This window comes from Sceloporus occidentalis, unplaced genomic scaffold (assembly GCF_023333645.1).
Source record: "Sceloporus occidentalis isolate IW3139 unplaced genomic scaffold, rSceOcc1.0.p SCAF_3, whole genome shotgun sequence".
NCBI lineage: Eukaryota > Metazoa > Chordata > Lepidosauria > Squamata > Phrynosomatidae > Sceloporus > Sceloporus occidentalis.
The window spans coordinates 145,028,770-145,052,730 of record NW_028316983.1 but is presented as its reverse complement, the minus strand read 5'-3'; the positions used below and the strand labels follow the sequence as shown (position 1 = coordinate 145,052,730).

Genomic DNA, 23,961 nt, shown 5'->3' with positions numbered 1-23,961 from the left:
TCACCCAGTGGATTTCCATAGCTTAGCAGGGATTTGAACCCTGGTCTCCAGAGTCATAATCCAACATTCAGACCACTACACCACATAGAATCATCAAAAGATATGATACATAGGTGGTGTACAGACTGCCCCTTTGGGGTGGCCTGCACCTTCCCCTTTCCCCGATGGATCGGGTCCTCAGTTGCCACAGTGGCAGCCCTGACACCCCAATCCGCCGCTTTACCAGGCCGCAGGGAAGCGGCAAAACACCCCGACAGCAGCGGGGAACAAGAGAAAGGAGCCGCTCGGCCCCTTTCTCCTTTGTGTTGCTGGCGCAGCCGTGTAAAGGCTGCACCAGCGACACAAACCAAGGAAGGAGCTCCGTTTCAGAGCTCCTTCCAGTACCACTGAAAGGGCGCCACAGGCACCCTTCAGCGGCACCAAGACGTCACATCTGCGCCGCCCCATCCGCGGCCATGATGTCGTAATGGTGACACTCATGTAGAATGGGCGCTGCCATTACAACATACTAAGGTTGTGGGGTGTCTGGAAAGGACGCCCTGAGGCAACCCTAATACGTGTACAGGCCGGCGCAAAGCGCCGGTCTGTACAGAGCCATAAATATATAATACAGCGCCATTAATATATAATAAAACAATGTATAACTTTACAATTCAGGTGAGCATGAAGGTGAGCACTTCCCTCCTATCCAAATACAATTCAGGTGAGCACTTCCCTCCTATCCAAAGTATGATATATAATGGTCAAAGCCTCTTCTGAAGGTAGTGAGTTCACTAAACAACTGACATTGTAGTTCAGATTTGTAAATTATGGCGCGTTACAGACCGCCCCTTTGGGGCGGCCTGTAGGTGCACCTTTCCCCGCCGGATCGGGGCCTCAGCATCCAGAGCGGCAGCCGCTGAGGCCCCAATCCGCCGCTTTCCGGGCTGTGGGGAAGTGGCAAAAGGCCCCTTCCCCACAGCCTGGAAAGGGGTGTCCTTGGGGCTTCAAGCCCCAAGGACACCCCGCGGTGGCGGGGAGAAGGAGAAAGGGGCCATTTGGCCCCTTTCTCCTTTGGTCCGCTGGATGCAGCTGTCTGAAGGCTGCGCCCAGCGGGCCAAACCAGGAAGGAGCTCCGAAACGGAGCTCCTTCCGGGGTCGCAGAAAGGGCGCCCTAGGCACCCTGCCGCGATCCCAATACATCACAACCGCGCCGCCTCGTTTGGAGGCGGCGCGGTCGTCACATATCGATGGCGGTGGCCGTGTGGAACGGCCGGCACCATTTTGTGCGCGCAGAGCGTGCACTAGGGTTAGGGCGGTGCAGAAGCACTACCCCGTCTTAACCCTAGTACGCGCTCTGCGCGTACTTTTTAGCCCATCTGTAACGGGCCTATGTCTTTTTTATTTGAAGAGGAGGCATAACTAACAGATTTGCAGTGAACCCCACTCAAGTAGATTATTGTGGAATCAAGTCAGATTCAAGTTGTTTCAGTGACTCAACTTGGCAATAAATTATTATTATTATTATTATTATTATTATTATTATTATTATTAACCTTTATTTATGAAGCGCTGTAAATTTACACAGCGCTGTACATACAATCTTTTTAGTTAGACGGTTCCCTGCCCCCGGGCTTACAATCTAAAAAGACATGACACAGAAGGAGAAGGGAGTGGTGGAGGGAAAGGGTAAGAGGTCCAGCAGTTCCTCTCTACCTCCAAGGCCTGGACCAAGGCAGATGGACTGGCTTGGCTTCATAATGGATGGTTAATCTTCCAGGGAAAATACATACTCTCAAGTAGAATAATGCATATACAGTACATATCAATACAGGAAATGGTTTGATAAACAGGCACCAAAAGAACATCAAATAGTAAGCGACAATTATGCAATGCCTGGGAAGTTCTTAGTTACTGAAACTACTGAAGATCTGTGCTTACACTGTTTTGCTCTGTTTTGTACCACTGGCCAGCAACTTATTCCATTCTGAACAATGAAGGGATTGACATTATACTGGTAATTTCTCAACCCCCCTCCTTCCACAAAATGGTATGGAATAACTTTTAAATGTTATGGTCTGCAGTCAAATAAAGCTCTCTCCCTCCCAGCAACATGTTCTTATTTATTTCATAATAAAAAAATAGAAATTGAATAGATTTATATTCCAGTTTGACTGAATTGTGTCAGCCTTTCTAACTCACATGTGCCCCATATATTTTATAGAGCATCTCCTCCACCCTAGCAGTGTCATTCATGCCTATGAATGGAATGAAAATTCAAAAATAGTCAAAAATAGTCACAAAACATTTCTCAGTTCAGATGCAACCACAGTGATTCCAGTCTAACTGACAAGGCTCCAGCCTATGGAATCCTGGAATTGTACATCTGTGAGTTCTCATTTACATGAAACTGTAACAAGAAGACTCCTTAACAGTTCACGGTTCAGGGTTTATTTTGTGCAAAGTTGGCACTGGATATGTTTAAGAAGAAGATAGCATTTTCTGCTCAGAATAATTTTCTGTGCTTTTCCTGTGCAAAATTGCCACTTGCAAATTTTGTGCAAAATAAGTCACAAACTGTGAATAGTCTTCAAAAGCAGCACTGTATTCAAAGAGTTTCTCATAGTATGAAGAAAACTGATAAAAGTACTCATTCCTCCCTTTGAGAATGAAATTAAGGAAGAATTAACTTGCTATCCTTATCTGGAGACAAATTTTAACTCACTCAGTCAGTACTATCCCAAATAGAAAGAGGGAAAACAACCAGAAGACTGAACAACCAGTGTGGATGCAGGTACATGATTCCCAACAATGAATGTATGAGAGGATTACCCAACACAGGTTAACGTCTTTCCCAAAGCTATTTACAGATTTAAGAAGCTTAAAAATTTTATCCAACTTTAGTCCTTGCTTTGTAAATTAAAAAAATAATTTAGCTATGCAGATAATGTTCTAATATTATATATTTACTTTTGGCAAAACAATTATCTTTAATTGCAAATGGTGACCCATCCAACATTCTCTCACATCTTTCCATCACCACATTTAAAGGGAACCTACACAAATTATAACCCATGAATTTGAACAGAGCACACCCATAATGTGTGGTAGCCTGACAGGATGATAATACATCTGAGAGTCTTTGAATCATTGAATCATAGAGTTGGAAGAGATCGTGGCATCTTTCAGTATTCCTCAGATATTCTATACAGTGCACCTGCATTATACACGGCTTTGAGCTTATGTGGTCAAGCCGCATGGGAGCTCGCGGGGCGCAAGGGGTGGTGCATCCCATTTGGATGAATGGGGCGCATGCCCATGGCGTGTGTGCACTTGAATGGGACTCAAGCATAGGCAGAATTCACCTTATGCGGGGGGAGGGTCCGGAGTGGATCCCCTGCGTAAGGTGTGGTTCGACTGTATTTGCCTCAGATTTTGCTTTAGACTAGGTGTAGGAAGCATATATTCTTCCAGCAGTTGCTGGACTACAACTCCCATCAATATAGCCAGTGATGAGGGTTGATGGAAGTTCTTGCTATTGTTAACTGCCCCCTCCCATTGATCTTGACTCATAGAGACCCTGTGAATGAGACTCTTACAAGACCCCCTATTCTCATCCTCTCTGCTCAGGTCCTGCAGGTTCGGGCCTACAATTTCCCTGATTGAGTCTAGCTATCTGGCATGTGGTCTTCCTCGCTTTGTTTTACCTTCTACCTTTCTTAGCATTATTGTCTTTTATAATGAGCCATGCCTTCTCATGATGTGTCCAAAATATGACAGCCTCAATTTAATGATCTTATCTTTTGAAGAGAGTTCAGGCTTGATCTGTTCAAGGACCTATTTGTTTGTGTTAATCATCCATGGTATGTTGCTGGCCAAATGGCCGTAATAAAGTTATTATTATCATCCATGGTATCTTCAGCACTCTTCTCCAGAACCACATCTCAAATGAGTTGATTTTATTTGCTACAGACCAGCAATATCTGGAAAGCCATATGCTCTCATTCCTTGCTTTAAGTGGAACTGAAACACATCTATGGGATGTGTAAAACAGACGTACTACTTGTTGAAATTCAGGTACTACTAGCAAGTTTATTTTTATTTTTTCAGAAAATGACTTCTGTTTTTCCTGAAAAAGAAGAATAAGAGTTCCCCACATTTCACTTTAGGCAACACTTTGTTGCTATTATGGAGACAATATATTGAAGACCAGCACTTTAGTGCGTGATGAGCATGCACTAGGGTTACAAAAGGGCGGTGCTTCCGCACCGCCCTAACTCTAGTGCGTGCTCGTCACGCACTAAACGGCAGCAGCCCTTCCATATGGCCGCCGCCGTGAGGACGTCACGGCCGCGCCGCCTCTAGACGGGGCGGCGCGGACGTGATGTCCTTGCTCCGCGCCAGGGCGCTTAGTGCGCCCTGAACACGGAGCAGGAAGGAGCTCCGTTTCGGAGCTCCTTCCTGGTTTAGTCTGCTGGGCGCAGCCTTCAGACGGTTGCGCCCAGCGGACTAAAAGAGAAAGGGGCCAAGCGGCCCCTTTCTCCTTCTCCCCGCCGCCGCGGGGTGTCCTTGGGGCTTGAAGCCCCAGGGACACCCCTTTTCAGGCTGCAGGGAAGCAGCGTTTTGCTGCTTCCCCGCAGCCTGAAAAGCGGCGGATCAGGGCCTCAGCGGCTGCCGCTCTGCACACTGAGGCCCCGATACACCGGGGAAAGGGGCGGGTGCAGACCGCCCCAAATGGATGGTCTATAACCCGCCCCTGTTTCATCAGTTGGAAGTGACACTTTTTTTCTCAGTGGTTGCTACTTAAGTAAATGTTATCTGTGCATTTCTCTAGATGGTGTACTTACAGGAAGGGAACTATGTGCAATCACCTTGGTTTGTAGTCCCAACAAGAGAGTAAATGGCTACAGGGAGCCCTGGTGGCTCAGTGGTTAAATGCCAGTACTGCAGCCATAGGGTTGTGAATTTGATCCCAGGGGCTCCAAGGTTGATTCAGCCTTCATCTTTTCACTGGTTGGTAAAATGAGTACCCAGCTTGTTGGGGGCAATTAGCTCACAGATTGTAAACTGCTTAGAGAGTGCTGTGTTCACTGATAAACGGTATAGGAATGTACATGCTATTGCTATGGTTATGGCTATTGCTATTACTGTTATAGGTGAACCAGGCAGATGTGATTGGTATGAAGGGTGTGGGAATTACTGCTAATTTTAAAAAAAAGAGGAACTGTTGGGAAACCATCCTCCAAAGTGGTAGCATTTGCTAAATTGATTACCCCTTGTGTGTTGTTGTAGCATATGAAGAAAAGCTATCTATTTATCTGTTTGTCTGTTTATTTACATATTTATATCCCACCCTCTCTCTGAAGATCTGGGGGTGACATACAATAAAATCAACTTGACCATCTTAAAACCATGTAAGCAATAAAATGATTCTAGAAGATTAAAATCATACCAGAAACTATTAGGTGGTAAAGTGGTATCAGCATGGTACTCAGCATGGTACCAGCATGGTAAAGTAGTTTGAGTGTTGAACTATGATCCCAGAAGATCAAGGTTAGAATTCCCTCTCTGAATGACTTCGAGCAAGTCACTATCTTTCAGCTTTAGAGGAAGACAATGGCAAACTTTCTCTGAAATCTTGCCAAGAAAATCCTATCACTGGGTTTCTATAAGTCAGAGAGGGCTTGAAGGCTTATAACTACAAAACATCTTCCCTTATAATGAGCTCTCTCTCTCTCCAGACTCCATATAGGTGTCATTTGCAGGCAGAGATGTGGAAATCTGTCAAATTAATTTTTCTTGTGTTTCTCAGATTTCCATCACCAACCTTATCCTTCACCAAGTTCCATATTGGATTTTGGCACTCAGATACAGAAGTCACAGACACATATTTTTCAGACACAACAAATAGTTTGTATATCAGTAAACAATTTTCCTAATTATGCATGTTAAGCATCTTGCCTACTTACTAAAGTGTACCTGTGTGCTTTTTTCAAATTTACACCCTTTAAACACATCCAAATTTACATTCATGTAATTTAGAAAAGAATAAAGAAACCAATCAAACACTTGTGGTTTTCACCTGATAATGGACACTGTCTGTGCTTTTAAGAATCTTGCAGACCAAATCATAGATAAATTAATAGGAAAATCTGAATTAATTATTACAGTGACTAATCCAGATTAAATTACCCAGATCAATCAAATGTATACATGGAAACTGAGACTATTATTATTTTTAATTTGTATCCCAACTTTATTAAAAAGAACTGTACTGCCAGTCCAAGTTTAGACAGAGAAAACAAAAACTTGGCATTACCCTTTTCAAAGCATTAGGTTCTGCCACATGATCTTGACATCTGCCTCCACATTCCTGCTTCCTGGAGTGGACTATATCACAAGTTATCTGAATGGAAAACCACCAACTGTCTTGCTAGACAGATCTACATACGTAGTTAGGTCAGTTAGGGGCAATCACCTGCCCCAAAGGAGCAGACCCACACTGCCCCTTTCAGCGCCAAATTGGCCTGCACCAAATTGGCCTGCGGAAACCGCATGCCGCAGCCCCAATCTGGTGCTTTGCTAGCACTAAAAAGAACAGCAAAATGCCACTCCTTTTAGTACCAGCAAAAAGATGTTCTTATGGCCGCCGCAGCTTTTCAGCGCTCCTTTGGCTCAGCATATCTAAATATTGTGCCAAAGGAGCCCTGTGTTGCCCCCTGCCATGCGGTCTGGCACATGGCATGACACCAGCATCGGGACATGTGGTGTGTGGATGCTATGCCCCCACTCTGCCCTGAGGCCAGCATTAAATGTTGGTCTGTTTAGCCCCTAAGACTGCATTTTCCCCAAACTATGAAGTCTTTTACATACTTACCATCATCCTTGTCACTATCACCAGGATTATTTTGATTATTACTTAGAAAGTGGGGGAGGGTAGAAAGAGATTGCTGTCAAAGTGATTTGAATGCCATTTTTAACCTAAAGATGTTCTCTAATTGTGAAATGTAATCATCATTATCCTAGGTTCATTTTTATCAACAGCTGGTAAAAAAACTTCATATTTTCTTTTCCAAATCATTGTTATTTCCTCTGTTTTCTCTTACCTTGTCATCATAAAAGAAGTAAGCCTCACTTTTAATCTTTTATTACAGAGGAAAGGATTGGCACTGTGGATCTGATTGAGTACCTGAGGTCTCCTGAAGTAATAGCATGGAGGTGAAATGGGTGTCTGGCCCTGCAAAAAAAATTCAAGCAATTATGGAGATCTAGAAGGTCATTTAGCTTTTGTCCCAGTGTCATGCTAGCATTTGAAGTTTAAATAAACACTGGGCCTTGCATAATAAAGTGGAGTAAAGCTGGAGATTAAAATGGGAGATTTGAATAATTGTCTGACTTTACCCAAACCCAAAGGTACATGGGGTTTGGACAAGTGTTTGATGTTGACCAAGGAGACAACTGACTGGTTTGAATTCCTTGGCATTCCCAAAAAAATCAGAGTAATATTGAGGGTTTAAATAGTTTGCTAACCTTGGCCGAACATTACTGAAGTAAGGTTTGACATCCAGTCAGAAGTTCAATAGGTGTCTGGCCTTAGTCATCTGGGAACCTAGTGGAATGGCTGGTGATGGATGCTGGCTAGAAATACTGGGATTTACAATACAAAAAATAGCTCTGAATCACACCATAGCTGAACAAAGAGGAAAACCTGAGAGACCATAATCTTTTCTGTTTTTCCTATTTCCATTTTTTTCAAGACTTGCCTCCCAAAATGAAGGCTACTTTCCCTAAAAATTAGTAGCTTCCTTCAATTTGTCTAGTACACTTAATCCTCTAGTGCTTTTCTTTTTCTTCTCTGGTTCATTCCACTTCTCTTTAGTATTCAGACTAATTTGAAAGTGCTAACAGTCCCTTGACTCTAGGCAGGATTGGGTCTCTAGACTTCCATCTAGTTAGCAGAGATGTAGGAATCATTTGGAAAGTAAAATTACAATAAGAATTTGTATTCTTATGACTGACTGTCACTACAATATTTCTTCACATATATAGGTACCAGTACTATACTTCTGAGCAAAGCAGTTACCTGAAATTCAAACTAGGAGGGAGGCTGGATTCAAAAATATGTGAAGTGGGATCAAGTTTAAATAAAGTTTCCAAAATACAAGCAAACCAAAATGTCCATGTTAATGGCCGAGCTGATTAATTTAATTATAGAATCATAGAACCATAGAGATGGAAGAGACAACAAGGGCCATCCAGTCCAACCCCCTGCCATGCAGGAACTCACAATCAAAGCATCCCCAACAGATGGCCATCCAGCCTTTGTTTAAAGACCTCCAGGGAATTAGACCAAGTAATAGTGGAATGTGGTTTCATTTTCAAGATAAACTGATAGGTGTATCCTGGGTTTTTAGTTCAGCGTGCTTACATTTCAGATGCACAATTCTAAAATGTTCCCTTTCGTGTGTGCATTCTTTAAACATTCCCTAACCCACTGTTGCTTGGGTATTTCTCAGATGAGCTAAGCATCCATCAGCTTCCCTTCTCTATTCATTATGCATCCTTCTCTCCCAGTGCACAAGTCTTTTTTTCTTTTCCTTTTTTTTAATCTTTGGAATGAATTCTATCACAGTGACATGCACAGAATTTACTGGAGTAGTTCAATTGCATCTCACTAGATTGATAAAGTTATAGAGAATCCCACAATTCAGAAAGCAATGCTGTTCAGTATGCAGCACGAAATGTCATTGCTGTCCTCTATTATCTCTTGAAGAGTGAATCTCTTGCTAAGTTGCATGGAATCTAAGGTCAAAGAGATACTGTGATCACCAAAACAGTGAACTCTCAACAACAACAGCAACAACAACAACAAACAGCAAGAGAATTCTGCATATGCAGTAATATCTGCCTCTAAAGAATTATTTCTGTCTGTCCATTGATATCGAAGGGAATCTATGCTGCCTACCACCATTAGCAAGTGATGTGGAGAATGTTTGCAAAATTTCTCATTTGTGACAAAAGAAGCAGTCCCAATATATTGAGATAACCCACTGAGAAATTGCCACTTCCAGAATTTCCATATTTTTCAACTTTTGTCATTTGCACAGAAATTCTTTACAGAAATCTCATCTCATTTGTGAAGCTAGCACAACTGTACACACACCTACCCCTCTACACACACACAGCAAGAACATAAGGACTGACTAGTTGAAAAAAGGCTCAGAAATCCATTTTTTTATTTCTAAAAATCTACACATCAAGGAACCAATGATCATAGTTTGCAATGAAATCACTCTCCTATTTGTGTAAAATCTGTTCTTTCAAAGATGAAAGCTCTCATCAGCAGTATCAGAAAGTATTTCACCATTGCTGAGACATTAGTACTTCTCTTTTTCATGAGAGTTAATAAAACAACAAAAGATTCACATGTTTACCCCAGTTACAGGGTCACTTTACTCTTTCCCCACTGCTGTTGGCCTTTTTTGTCTTTGTCTTTTTTGTCTTTTCTTTTTTTTCTCTGGGAGTGGGGATGACAACATTCTACAACCACATTAATAAGCAAACATTGGTCTTCCAAATAGTTTCCTCCCTGGAAGGATAATGAACTGGATGAATAGTAAAATTGAAAGACATAGTTGTGCTAGCCTGTGAAATCAGTATGCAAAAAGATCTTGCAACACCTTTGAGACTAACCGAAAGAATGGAAATTTTCGCATGAGCTTTCGTAGACTTGAGTCTAGTTTCTCAGATGCATGCATTTGATGAATTTAGCTGAGGTATATGAAGGCTGATGCTATCAGATTCTTTCTTTCAGTTAGTGTCAAAGATGCTACAAGATCTCTTTGCAAAGTGAGGTAAAAGAAAGCTGCTGGTTGAAAGTTAGTCTTGGGAGTTCCTGGTTGCGCCTACCAGAGTTTGCAAACCTGTCCCTAGGTCATCGATTTTCTGCAAAGATGTTTGTGGCTGTTGTATTTAATTGGAATATTGCTGTTGAATGTTCATAGCTGCATTGGCAAGCACTAAAACCAGAGTCTTAATAGCTGTGGTTCCCCAGTTATACAATTCCTTCCTAAGTAATCTCTTTTGGGCTACTTAGTCACTTGTAAATACATGGATTTTTTAAAAATCCATTTAATTCTGGTGCTAGCTTTAAAAAAGCAATGTTAGCTTTGTAAATGTTCTAACTTCTTTTATAGTTTAATTATAAGGATTATGTTTTATTCTCCATTTCTTTAAGGCTAACTGGGGGGAATATATATATATATGAGATGTCCACATTCATAAGGAGTTGTAAAGTGCATGTGCAAACAAACAGCTTGAACTGAAAATTTTTCATATTTCCCAGTCAATATGCATTGTCTCCAAGGAGTGCTGGAAAATGAGCACAAATGTCAGTATTGATTAATGTGTAGACTGACCAAACAATATATTGATGCTCAGTGCAGGAACATGATAATGCTGGGGCAGCGCATGAAAGTTTGGAGGAGGGAGAAACTAACTTTAGGCAGTTACAGTCTCCAACATTGGATTATCTGTACTGAGAGGGAATTATGCAGATATGTGGACAGTCTCCAGACCTTCCCAGACAAAAATGTATAGACACATTCACTCATCAAATGATATCATCCATTCAGCTTGATAGATGCACACTTCACGGCTCCAGGATTCATCATCATTTTCACTGCATCAGCTCAGCTTGACTACTGTTGTGAAGTAAAAAACAAAGTGACACACATGGTATCTTGGTTTGATGCATCTACAACCCCTGGATTCCCTCCCCCCCCCCCCCAATTTGTCTTGTCCATGTTGGGAATTAGAAAGTTCCCAATAAGTCTACCATTAGGAAGAGTGAGGCAGTTACCTCAAGAAGTATCAGATGTGAGGGAAGGTGGAACAGCAGTAAGCTGTTGAAGGATAGAAATGTGTGTCTCATGTAGTCTGTGCTTCATCCCACAAGTTAGCCTGCTGTCCTGTCCTGCCAGTTCAGTTGACCTCAATATGGGGAACAGAGAGGCTGGTGTCAGGTAGCAAACAGTCTTGGACTGGCATGTCCAAACATAGAGGATTCATGGAACTCCCGATCATGCATTGTATCCGTTTCCCCCTGGAAAGGATCTGCTGTGTATACAGAAAGTAGAGTATGAGCCCAAGAAGATCCCTGGTGGTGCAGTGGTTAAATGCCTGTACTGCAGCCACACACTCACAAACCATAAGGTTGCAAGTTCAATACCAGCCAGGGGCTCAGGGTCGACTCAGGCTTGCATCCTTCTGAGGTCGCTAAAATTAGTATTCAAATTGATGGCAGCAATTAATTTACACTTTGTAAACCGCTTAGGGAGCTATATGTGATTATTAAATAAAGCTTTCCCAAGTATTATTTAGATCTGTGATGTTCATGCGAGTTATCATTATAACATGAAAGGGTGTCGCTGGGTGGGGGGCATAATGAAGGCATTGCACCTAAATAAAAATTTGCTTTCAGTCCCCAAATTTGTAACATTGCAGTAATTTAAAACTTCTGCTAAGCATTTAGGGATCAGGAATGTGGACACAGCAAATATGCTAGCTCTAATTTATCCCATTTGTAGTCCTAAACTGAGAGCAAGTGTGGCACAGTGGTCTCAGTGTTGGACTATAACTCTGGAGACCAGATTCCCTGCTTAGCCACCAAGCCCACTGGGTGACCTTGGGGAAGGCGCACACTCTCAGCCTCAGGAAAAGGCAGTGGCAAACCTCCTCTGAACAAATTTTGCTAAGAACATCCCATTATAAATTCAAATTAGGGTTGCCATAAGTCAAAATGACTTGACGGCACATGACAACAACAGTTCCAAACCACATGGTAAAGAGGAAGAAAGGAAGTTAGTAAGTCTCTGTTACTACTGGAACATATCAAACTATTTTCTTCTATTGCAAACTGTTTTTAAGGAGGTTCTCCGCCAGCTTTTAATGGCCAGTGTTCTTTCCAGTCTTTTCTGCTTTCACCTGGTATTCTCAGAGGCTGGCATGAGGCACTTTTCTAGGCAAAGTATGTACTGTACAAGTGAGTTACAGCCTGTGATGGTGGTCTTTCCTAACTTGCCACTAAGAATTTATTCCTCCAGTGATACTTTATGAATAGTTGAACACGAATTCTGGCCAACTATTTCAGAATATTCAAGAACTCCGTAACCCAGCCCTTGCAAATCCTTATGTCCTTTCATTTTTGAATTTGCTGTTGGTAACTCCGATGATAGGCATCAAACAAGTAGGCATGGTGAATTTTTCTTTTTGAACAAATAAATCTGCTCTTTAAAAGCTCTGTGGAGTGAACAAAAGGGAGGGCTGACTGAACAAAAATGCCATGGCACATTAAAGCTGTACAGGATCTATGGTTCAGTAAAGAAGAGAGTGATAGGGAATCTGAAGGCTAGCAATATTTCACTTCAATAAAAGCTTATTCAAAGCTGCAGAGAAAGCATGTAGGACATTCTTCTCAAGTCTATACAGACTAGCACTTCAGAGGTTGGCATATCTGAATGCTTCCCCATGTCAGATTTTTTCCTTTGCAGGGAAAGCTAGTACCTCAAGTAGAAGGGCCTGGCCTTTTCCCATACTGCCTGCTTTTCTGTGGGCAATAAGCCGGGTTGCTTTTTTTGTTTGTTGTTTCTTGCATTTTTATCACAGCTTTCTACTAAAAATAGCTCTCAGGGTGGCTAACAAGCATCATTAAAAGCAATTTGAAACAACAGAACCATGAAAATAATTATAATACACAAAACAGTTCATAATTGGCTGTGAGGGGGATGTGCCTTTGCACCAGTATAGTCAGAACTTAATCGCCAGTTGAAGAGGAGTACATTTCACAGACTGGGGGGCAACATGAGAGAACGCTATCTCCTCCATCCCTGTCAAATTGACCTCTATGAGGAATAGTCAATAATGTCTCTAGTTGCAAGGGCCTAGTTGCAAAATGGATAGTCCCTTAGAAAGGCAAACACCAAATCATTTGAGACTCTAAATGTTAAAACCAGCAAATGTATTGCAGTAGTATATATGTGGTATAACTAAGGCAAGGGTGACTTAAAAAAAATAAAGCCTTCGACTTCACGCAAAGGTGACTGTTAGCAAGCCAGACTGACTCAGGAGAAGTTTCTGCTGATACACTGAAATGGGCTGTGCAAATGCATTCCTAACTGTTGCTGCCATCTTGAAATCTAGAGTACTACAGGAAAACTACAGGAAAAAAATGGTCGCCCGCTAGCCGGGCAGACCGTTTTGCCGCTAGGGGCAGCAAAAACTACAAGCCCCAGTATGCACTGGGGCTTGCCCTGGCTCCCTATTGGTGCGCGGGGCAGAAAGGGCAGTCCTTCCGCCCCGCGACGCTCTGAGAGTCGGGCTCAGTGGTGCGGAGCTTCTGGTCCTCCAGGGCAGCCCATTGGTTGGGCTGCCTTGGAGGAGGAGTTCCGCAGCACACGTTGTGGGGGGCGGGGCTTAGGCCTATATAAGGCCGTGCTGTAGGCCCCGTCCCCCCTTCGGCGCTTGGGAGGAAGACAGGAGCAGCTTCCCCCGCCCACCCTCCGCTGTTTTGTGGGTTTTTTGTCACAACTTGGGGCGGCAGCATAGGCCAGGATCTGCACGGTGTGGTACCAGGGCTATGGAGCTCTGGTTGGGAGTCAATAGGTACCTGGGGGCGAATAGGGCAGGCGTATGGCCATTGCGGGGGCCATAACACGGGAGCACCTCCCGGTGACTAGGGGCTTAGTGAATATGTGAACGCATGGCATGTTTTGCGGTCAAGTTGTGTTCCTTAGCCCCTAGGTCATCCCAAGCGCCTGGTGGGTGCCAGGTTTTTGGATAATCAGACAAACATGGGGTTGTTTGATTTCACAGATCCTGACCTCATGCTTGGTGCCAACCCTTACCAATTGCTTGCTAATGAAGTTGTGGCCTTTCTTCCAAACTTGTTGTTATGTGTGGTTATTTGCAGCAGCATCTGAGGCAAACAGGTTCCACCTAAACATTAGGAAGAACTTCCTTACAGGAAGAGCTGTTTGACAGTGGAACACATTCCCCCAAAGTATGGTGGAGTCTCCTTCTTTGGAAGTTTTTAAACACCATTTTTCAGGGGTGATTTGATTGTGTATTCCTGCATGGCAGGGTGTTGGACTGGATGGCCCTTGTGGTCCCTTCCAAGTCTACGATTCTATGATTTTCTAACAATCTAGGGCAGCGGTTCCCAACCTTTGTTGGGCCGTGACCCCCATTGCGGATGAAAGTCCCGCCCGTGGACTCCCTGATTGGTTGGGAAGCCAGGAAGGGGGGGGACTTTTGGCCGCCTACAAGCCCCATCGGACTTTTCAGCTGGAAGTCCCACCCCTTCCTGGCCTGCCAACAATTAGGGAGGGCACCAGAGGAGAAGGGGTGGGACTTCCTGATACAAAGGCTGCTGGGGCTTGCAGTCATGTCCCCATCCCCCTCTCCCCACGGTTGTCTGGCAGCCGCGGAGAGAACGGGGAGAAGGAGGGAGGCCCGTCCCCTTCCCCTTCTCGCAGCAGTTGTCTGGCAGCCACAGAGAGAAGGGGAGGAGGAGGGAAGCCTGTCCATGTCCCCTTCTCCCGACGGTTTTCTGGCAGCTGTGGAGAGAAGGAGAGCAGGAGGGAGGCCCGATCCCATCTCCTTCTCCCCATGGGTGCCTGGCGGCTATGGAGAGATGGAAGAAGAGGCAGGCCCGTCCCCATCCCCTTCTCCCAGTAGTTGTCTGGCAGCCACAGAGAGAAGGGGAGGAGGAGGGAGGCCCATCCCCATCCCCTTCTCCCCGCAGTTGTCTGGTAGCCATGGAGAGGAGGAGGAGGGAGGCCCGGCACCCGCAGGGAGAAGGGGAAGAGGAGGCAGACATGTCCCAGTCCCCTTTTCCTCGTGCGGTGCCTGCGCCAGTGCCGGCACCCACGGGGAGGGGGGAGGCAGGGGATTCCCAACCTGGCGACCTCTGAGAAAGGGTCGAACGACCCCGAAAGGGGTCATGACCCCCAGGTTGAAAACCCCTGATCTAGGGCAAAGAATATCTGTCTGCTGTCCATTTCTCAGTCAAGAAAGGAGACTGCAGAATTAATGCAGCTTGACATGGCTTTAACAGCTCAATGCTATGGAATGCAGGGATTTCTAATTTAGATTTCTTTGTCGGAGAACCCTGCTGCCACAACAAACTACAAATCCTAGGATTCCATTGAATGGAGCCATGCAGTTAAAGTAGTGTCAAACTGCAGTATGGTAGCAGCCCCAATCAGGAAGAATATAGACAGCCATAATGCTACTTAAAGATTCTTTTCACTTTGAGAAATATTTGTGAGAAATACACACATGGAAATGTATTTTCTGCACAGAAAATTCATTATTTCTGGACAGGAATATGATTTCTACACAGGGATGTGTTTTTAACACAGAAAAAAATGTTCCTTCCTACTAGAAACTCTGGCTATGGTGACACATGGCTTGATTACATCCCATATGGATTACTGTAACACATTCTGCAAGTGGCTGCCTTTGGAAACTCTTTGGAAACTTTATCAGGTCCAAAATGCTGCAGCCAGGTTGCTGACTGGGGCAGGTTATAGGGATCATATAACCTTCTTTCTGAAACAACTTGACTGACTGATGATCTGTTTCCAGGTAGAATTCTGCACACTGGCTTTGACCTTTAAAGCCCTACATGGCTTGGCTCCAGGCTATTTGAAAAACCTTATCTCCCTATATGAGCCTGCTCATACCATAAGATCTGCAGGGCAAGGCTTTCTCTCAGTTCCAGGCACATCTGGTGAGGACATGAGAGAGCCTTCTCAGTGGCAGCTCCCAAGTTGTGCAGTTCCCTTCCCTAGGAAGGCTGTTTCCTCCCCCCCCCCCCCAGCTTTTTTTCTACTGGCAAGGAAAGACCTTTTTATTTAAGGAAGGTTTTATTTTTATTGTGTTGCGACAGATAAAGCTTTTAATGGGAAAGTGTAATGTTATTTTATTATGTCTAATGGGTTTTAGAATCATAGAGTTGGAAGAGACCACCTTGTTTTAATGCTGTTGTAACTTCTTTTTAAAAAATAGAAATTTAGTTCAATTGTGTTTTAACATCTATATTAATAGGTTTTTTTGAAAAAATGTATATATTGTGATTTTACAATGCCGTATGCTACCTTTCATCCTTTGCTGAGAGTAAGGCAGGATGTAAATAAATAAAATAAATAAAAATAAATAAATACATATTTCAGGGAGATCCATCCTAGAGTACATTGGATCTAAATTCCCAAGCCAAGTTTTCTCCTAACCAGCAGCACCTTCTTCTTGTTTAATTTCAGCTTATTCTCCCATATCCAACTAATTATCAAAACCAGGCAATGTTCAAGAGCATTGAGTTTTAGAGCTGAGTATCGTCAGTATAGTGGTAACATCTCAGTCTAAAACTCTGAACAACGTCTCCAAGTGTCCATGAAGGTACTGAATAATACAGGAAGCAGGATAGAATCCTGCAGAGTGCCATATGCTGTAGTGATGCCAGAACCACCTATTGAGAACTATATGAAGCACTGCAATGTGGTGCCCCCAGTGCCATTCCAGCAAGGCAGTCCAGAACAGCTAAAGGGATCATCTTGATGTAGACCATAGGCCAAGGCAACCTAAGTGTCCTTGGACTCCTATCCATAAATGCAGGCAGAAGGTGGTGTGTGGATGGTACAGCAAGACTGGCAGACAGCACTATTTGATTTGGTCTGTGTTTCTGTTGACATAATGCCATGCAGTTGACACTGATTCCTCATTCTTAAGAACCTATAAAACCTGTTTTCTCAAGGTTTCATTCCTCACTAATTCAGACTACACTTTCTTGTTCCGTTTGAATTTTAATGGAACTGAATGACTATGTAGTATATTTGCTTCTATTTTTAAAAGAATCAGCCATAGAAGTCTGTGAGAAAAACAGAAGTCAAACACCTCTAACACTTTGCAGAGCCTTGTTTATAGCCTTATTGAGAAGATTTTTTTCCCCTGCCAATTTTAATTAAAAGGATTGTTAATATTTGCTGCTAGAGCGAGCTATTATGTAAATTGCATCCACTCAGAGAATGTGATTAGATTTCACGGCAGAAGAATTGTATACAATCTCTGCCTGGCTACCAATTCTCTTCACCATTATTCTGGATTTCTTGAAGCTACCAGAAGTTTGCTTTCCCCTAGGAATATATTTGCGGATTGCCACTTGCTTCAGGTCAGATTTCCCTCAAATGGAAACCAGCTTTGGCAGCTATTCATTTGCACTAGCTTTTTAAAAAATCATCTTGCCCATTCCTTGTGCTGGTTGGCTCTAATTACTAGTCACTCCATAGAACGGGTGACAAATGCCCACAGAAGAATGTTCTTTCCAACCAACAAATGTCAAATCATTAAGGAAAATAATCAACCAGAGCTGCTAAATACCTGGGCACCTTTCCAACATCTACTTGACGATTATTTTAAACCATTTCTGACATCTACTGGAAAGAAATCACAATGCCTTTGTGCAGATTTTTTTTTCTCATTTCAAAAGCCTCCTTAATTCCTGGAAGAATTGTTATTATAATAGATTTGGGATGAATTAGAGAGTTTGATATGTATTCTGTGTCATGTTATTGAGATGGAAATAATGAGTACCATTGCAGGATACAATTTTATTTTACCCATTGTCCTGGAAGTGTCCAAAATTAAAATAATGAGAAATTTAGACAGGTAAGACTGAAATATTTTCATATCATTTTGACCAGGCAAACTCATCCAAGTTAAGTGTTCACTCCCAATATTTACAGTGGGATCATGCAGAATTTAATCCTAGGATCCTGTAGCATTTCTTGTTGAAATCATTGGGGGCTTATTAATTGGTAGATTGATATAAGACTGTATTCTCAGTTCTCACATCAAGTTCTTCCAGATATGAGAATTTTCTGTAGTTCTGCCAGGTATGATACACAAACCCATCTTATTTTCTAAGTCTTGCAATAAATAATTTTAAAAATGTCTAGCATTGACTTGCCTGTCAGGAAAAGGATTGTGTAAAATAATGGCCTGTTACAGACTGCCAAAATAAAGCTGCTTCGGGTCTCTTTGGAGGTATGCTATTTAAATGATGCATGTATCCTAAGAATCCGGAAGCTGCACCAAAGCTGCACTCCGGTGCTTAGGAATGGAGTGTGGCTTTGGCGCGACCTCCGGACTCTTAGGACCAATGCATCATTTAAATAGCATACCTCCAAAGAGACCTGAAGCAGCTTTATTTTGGCAGTCTGTAACAGGCCAATGTCACCTCAATTTTGACACACCACAGAAATAGTATGTGTGGCCATCTAGGTGTTGCGTGACTGCAGCAGCATCACCTTTATTCATTGGCTACACCAGATCGGGCTGAAATACGGAACACCTATGGTCCCAAGCATTTCGGATACGGAAGACTCAACCTGTATACAGTGCCATTTAATCTATTCTGCAAAAATGAGTAACTATATGAAAAGAATTCCATATTCCATTTTAGGCTTGCATATTTTCCAATCACTTAATTGCCTGTAGCAGTTACAAATTGCCTCCAGACGATCCCACAAGCAAAGTTTGTAACAGTCAGGCTAGTAATAATATAAAGTGGGTAATTTGCAAGGCTGTGGTGCATACATTCAGATAGACATCTTCAGCCATATGCCCTCCACCATGCCCTGGGGATAATGGAAGTTGTAGTCCAACACTTGTGGACCACACTAGGTTGGGGAAAACTACATTAAGGCAAATAATTTGTTTTGAAATTATACACTTTACACCCATTTTTCTCAACAATAGCCCAGTCTTTCACTGACTTCAGAAGCCCATGTTAATAAACTGACCATAACACTTGCCTTTTTAAATTGAATGGTTTAATTCTAAACATAGATATATATCAAAACATATCTATCTACCACTAGGCAGAGGGAAGTGTTGCCTCAAGCAGCAGATTTTAGATGTCACAGAAGAGTAAAAATTGTTATTAAATGTGTTATGATAGTATTTTTACTGCCAAGGGTGAAGGAGAGAAACTTAACAACTTTTCTCCCTCCTGTGTCAAAATAATTTGTCTGGCTTTGAACATTATGGACCTTGACTTCAATGAGTGATGGGAGCAAGTTGCTTTATTGCCTCAGGCAGCAAAATGTCTTGGGCTGGTCCTGTTGTGTGTAAAAGCAGCAACATTTACTATCAAGCTTGGTGTTTATGAGATGATAAGAAGCATGACATAGTTATCTTCATTACATGTGAATCCATGTGTTCTTGTTAACATCTAGAAAATTAGTTGAGCAGGAGTCGCCATATATTTCTGAATGTGTTTTGATTTCTTGATTTTTGCTTCGTGTTTATGTTTTGTGCTGCTTTCAACTGTTGAATTTGTTTTAACTGGTGCTGGTTGTGGCAAGCTGGTCTGGAGGAAAGAGAACTTTGAAAAGTTACATTACAACTGCCAGTTCATTTGGAAAAAATGTCACTCCCTTTGTGATATAGCATTAACTGTTAAATATTACTTCTGTGTAGTGTGGGGTTACTGAATGGTGATGAAAGAATATCATGATTCTATGCTGTGCCCTGTGTTGCTGCCTTATGCTTTGTTTTGAATCTTGAGATGACAAGCTAGTTGGGATTAAAATATATTTAGCATTGAGAGGTTTGCTTTTCACTCTCCTAGTCATTTTGGAGGAGCAGGAAAGTAGGAAATGGTAACTATATAGGTAAACAATTGATTGGGGGCATTGGCTGTGAGAATAACTAATTACTTTTAAAGTAACTTCCCAAATTGTGTGAAGAGCTCTAGTTCAAATATGTTCATACTAGCAACCTTTTTTTCCTCCTTTTTTTAAAGTTCCTAATCTGTAGGAGGAAAGAAATGTTCAGGCTGCTAGTACCATTTTATTATCCTTCTTTCCAGCTGACTCAATCCAATGGTTGCCAGCCTATTCCAGGCTGGCAAAAGGGCATCGTTCTATATGATGATATGGGTAAAGTGATTCTTTCATACCGAAGGCATGGGCCGACCTTTTCAGCAGTTGCTTTCAAATGGGAGCAAGTGCTTTCTGAGTATCTTAATGTAAGACACTAAAAATACCCTGGCATTGACAATGATGGTTGGTAGCTTCTGGTGTGTATCTGTTTGAAGCACAGGTGAACTGTTAGGGGGGGGGAAGATAGATGGCTGTTGAAATGTGTGATTTGATCTTTGAAGATTCTGCTTTGGAGGAAATCCCATACACCTCCCCAAAAAGTGTATATTTGACAGAATATTGATGCAACAAACATATCTTTGATATAGGGTGGTCAGGGGACTTACTTATACAAAGAAGAGTCATATGTTTCAATGATTCGCTTATTTGAAGCGAGTCCAAGTCCAGTTTCAAATTCAGAAACCATAAGAAGGACACATAGGAGTTACCCAGGAGTAGTATTAGTGCCTGGCAAGAGTTAAGCACCTGGACAGCAAACTGAACAAGAAACATAGAGAGCATCCTGTCCCAACTATGTACTATATTTCTGTTTCAATTACAGTTGGTGGATTTGTAATGTAAAGTTTATAACTGCTCTGTATTCAATAAGGCTATGTAGTCACAATCATGCTTCTATAGCCATGACCATAAATGTCCCCCACACAGCCCAACTTAGGAGCCAGCAGCCACACTGAGCTGCTGGTCAGGGAACCAGGAGGGTGACATTTCCAGCCTCCTTGCCCCAGTAAGCTACAGCTATCAGAAGCAGGACTCCAATACAGTTCCTTGTCACAGCCTTCCTCGCTGGTGGGGAGGCCTGGAAATATTCTTCTCATGCCCCAAACAGCAACAGAACAGACCTTGATGTGGCTGTGGGCTTTTGCAGGAGTAGGGTCAGACCAGGAAATGTTACTTAGAAGCTTATCGCACACATTATTTTCCCCGTTATGGGCATGGGAAGGGGACTCTCAGGGCCGCGCGTGACTGGGGAAAAATGGATTTGATCACACAGCAAATTGTCCTCAAAATGGTCCCATTCCGTTCCACGGCACCAAGCCGTCCCCATTCAGTGCTGAGGGGTGCCATTTTGGTCGGTCAGAAAACTTCCGACCCAAACATTTAATGCTCCTAACTAAGGGCCAGAGCAGACAGGCAGGAAAAAGTGACTCAATCCTGCTTTTTCCAAAAGTGAGTTGAACTCCTGCTGTCCACACAGCCTGTTCTCAAAATGGGCTGAACACCCACAGGCAAACCACACAATCTGGCATCAAGCTGTGCTGCTCGGTGATTTTTTGTTGTTGCCTCCCCACTATGCATGAACGCTATCGCACAAACACACCACCTGCAACCTCCAATTACCTCCCACATCTGACCCAAATGCAGTTGTATTTAATGGCCACTCCTTTGAACAGTCACAAGAGCAATGCCTCCAACAGTACAGCTGATTGGTGTATCAGAGTGCCAGTGATACATTGGTAAAGCCCAATCCTGGAGGCCCCATTCACCTTCAGCCCCCTTCACCTCATAACCTCCTGTTGGACTGCCTGAATCATATATGTTGTAATGCATATATTGCAGTTTTTTTTCTTTGCCACAGCTTCACACTTGCATCGGGGCATTTATATGCAGGCATGAAGATACACATTCTCTAAGCTAAGCTGGAGTATCTGACTTCTTTTTGCTCCGTTTTTTAGCCCTGGAGTGCAGCTTCATTTTGGTTTTCACCCACTTGCAAGGCATGCATCACATAAATGCCCTGCCTTCAAAGCAGCTGGAAGCCACTTCATTTTGCCCCTGGGTGGGAGATCAGCAATTACTTTTAAATCTGAATGAACATACATAATATAGGATGTCCAAAATTTTTGTAAAAATTATGTCCACTTTTGGAGGAAAATTGGCTACCTAAGTTTAATACTCTTTCCTCCATTATGTCTTACCACAAAGAATCCTGGGAACTCTAGCTTGGGGAGTTACTGAGGGTTTTCTATGGTTAATCTCCTTTGCATTCATGCCCTACATATGCCCACACACTCCCACACACTCCAATTGCCTCAGCTTTTGAAGAAGCTGGAATTGTAGCTCAGACAATTAAATCTGTTATGAAGATTTTCCCTTAATGGGATTTAGATGTATCCATAGGCTAGAAAAGTTAAAGAAAATGTTTTGTATTACAACTGACCATGAACACAGTACATTGGCCATGCTGATTGTGAGATTCTGGGAGTTGTAGTTCCCAAAGATAACTTTTACAAACCCTCTCTGCTATGTGTTGCTGTTCATTTGACTTCAGGGCTTACGACACCAGATGATAGATGTTTTGAGATAATTTGTACAGCTGTATCCAACTTTCACATCACTGATACATGAAAGTAATGTGAAACACTTCTGGGGGTGGTGGTGGCAGTTAACCACAGTAAGTTCAAACAAGAACCAGAAGAGCATAGTTGGATTTGTTGTTATCACTGTTGCTGTCATTCAGATGTTTCTTCCCAAAGGCAAATTCTTCTCATTTTATTTGGAGCAAAAACAGACTGAAATGAGATCTCTCCTTGTCATAACACCTTGCCTTTTTCCTTTGTTAGGTGCAAGTGCAACCTTCATGCCACCGGCTGCAGAGAAGAAAACAAAAAATTGTTATGTGAATGTGAGCACAACACAACAGGTCCAGACTGTGGAAAATGCAAGAAGAATTATCAGGGACGACCTTGGAGCGCAGGCTCATATCTTCCCATTCCTAAGGGCACTGCAAATATCTGTGAGTACTTAACAGCCCAATAGGACAGCCATCACAATAATAGGTTTTGGATTCAGTGGTAGAAAAACAATATTAACAAAACCTGTGACACAAGCACAAAGCAGACTTAAGATACTATGGTTTCATGGAACACTAAAACCTTAGAAATAACTCCAACTGTGTCCAATTGGCGTTATCCCAAAATAAAGGTAAGTATGCATAGGAATATAGGCTAAATGTTAAAACCCCAAGCCTGTTCAAACAGACCAACATAAAAATTATGATGTGTTTATGTGTGACTTTTTACTTTGCATATCTATTCAAAGGTCCCAGTAAGTGCAAAGATACTTACTTCCAGCTCAATATGCAGGAAAACCTTTCCCAATTTCATACCATCCAGGTATGTTGAGCTTCAGCTCCAGCATTCCCAATTTGATCCCCTTTTAGCTGTGGATATGTGGGAGTTCTAATCCAACATATTTGGAAGGTACCAGATTTGAGATGGGTAGTGTAAAAGACTTCAACCACAGAGGCTAAATTTCCTTCCTACCACATGCATTGTAGCACATACCAAAGTAACAGTATCATTCTTCGGACTATATAGCTTTCTTCCTCCAAAGAGCTAAAAACAGCATATATTGTTCTGATATTTAATAATATCAGACAGATATAATATTCACTTCTCAAATGCAAATACTTCTGAAAAATGAAGAAAAACTTCCCAACATCTTGTCCATCAGGGGTGGAGAGAGGAATGAAACTTTTCATTCTTATGAGACTGAGGCCCCATACATCAGGCCAAAGTAAAGCTGCTTTGGGCCACTTTGAAGGTATGCTGTTTAAATGATCCAGTCCTAAGGACTGGAGTGCAGCTTTGGAGCAGCTTCCAGACTCTTAGTAGGCACACATCATTTAAATAGCATACCTCCAAAGTGGCCCAAAGCAGCTTTATTTTGGCCTGTCTGTATGGGGCCTTTGATGACAATTTGCACCTATAGTCTGAAGTCTCCTTAAAGTGTCAGTGACAAATTTTAAACCTGTTGTTTCCTTCTCTTTTTCAAATCAATAGGACTCATACACATTTAGCTTTGGGGCTGAATCATTTTCATACGTTTGTCCCTTCTTCTAATCGTGTTGAGAACAGCACAATATAGACTCCAAAATGAGGACAGGATGTGGTATATAAAGAGAAGAAAGGGGTACTAAAAAGCAGTGAATACACAGATCTGTTCTGTCATTCCTGCAAGTGAGCTTTACATTAATTTG

General features: G+C 42.5%; 1 protein-coding gene across 6 annotated transcripts in view; it reads left to right on the top strand.

Moving 5' to 3' along the window:
* NTNG1 (netrin G1) overlaps window positions 1-23,961 on the top strand; it is a 300,251-nt gene that overhangs the window by 181,552 nt on the left and 94,738 nt on the right. For all 6 annotated transcript variants that reach the window (XM_089516562.1, XM_089516560.1, XM_089516559.1 and 3 more), the window contains exon 4: window positions 22,544-22,716. In XM_089516562.1, the coding sequence (XP_089372688.1) occupies window positions 22,544-22,716 (173 nt within the window). The remainder of the gene's footprint in view (window positions 1-22,543; window positions 22,717-23,961) is intronic.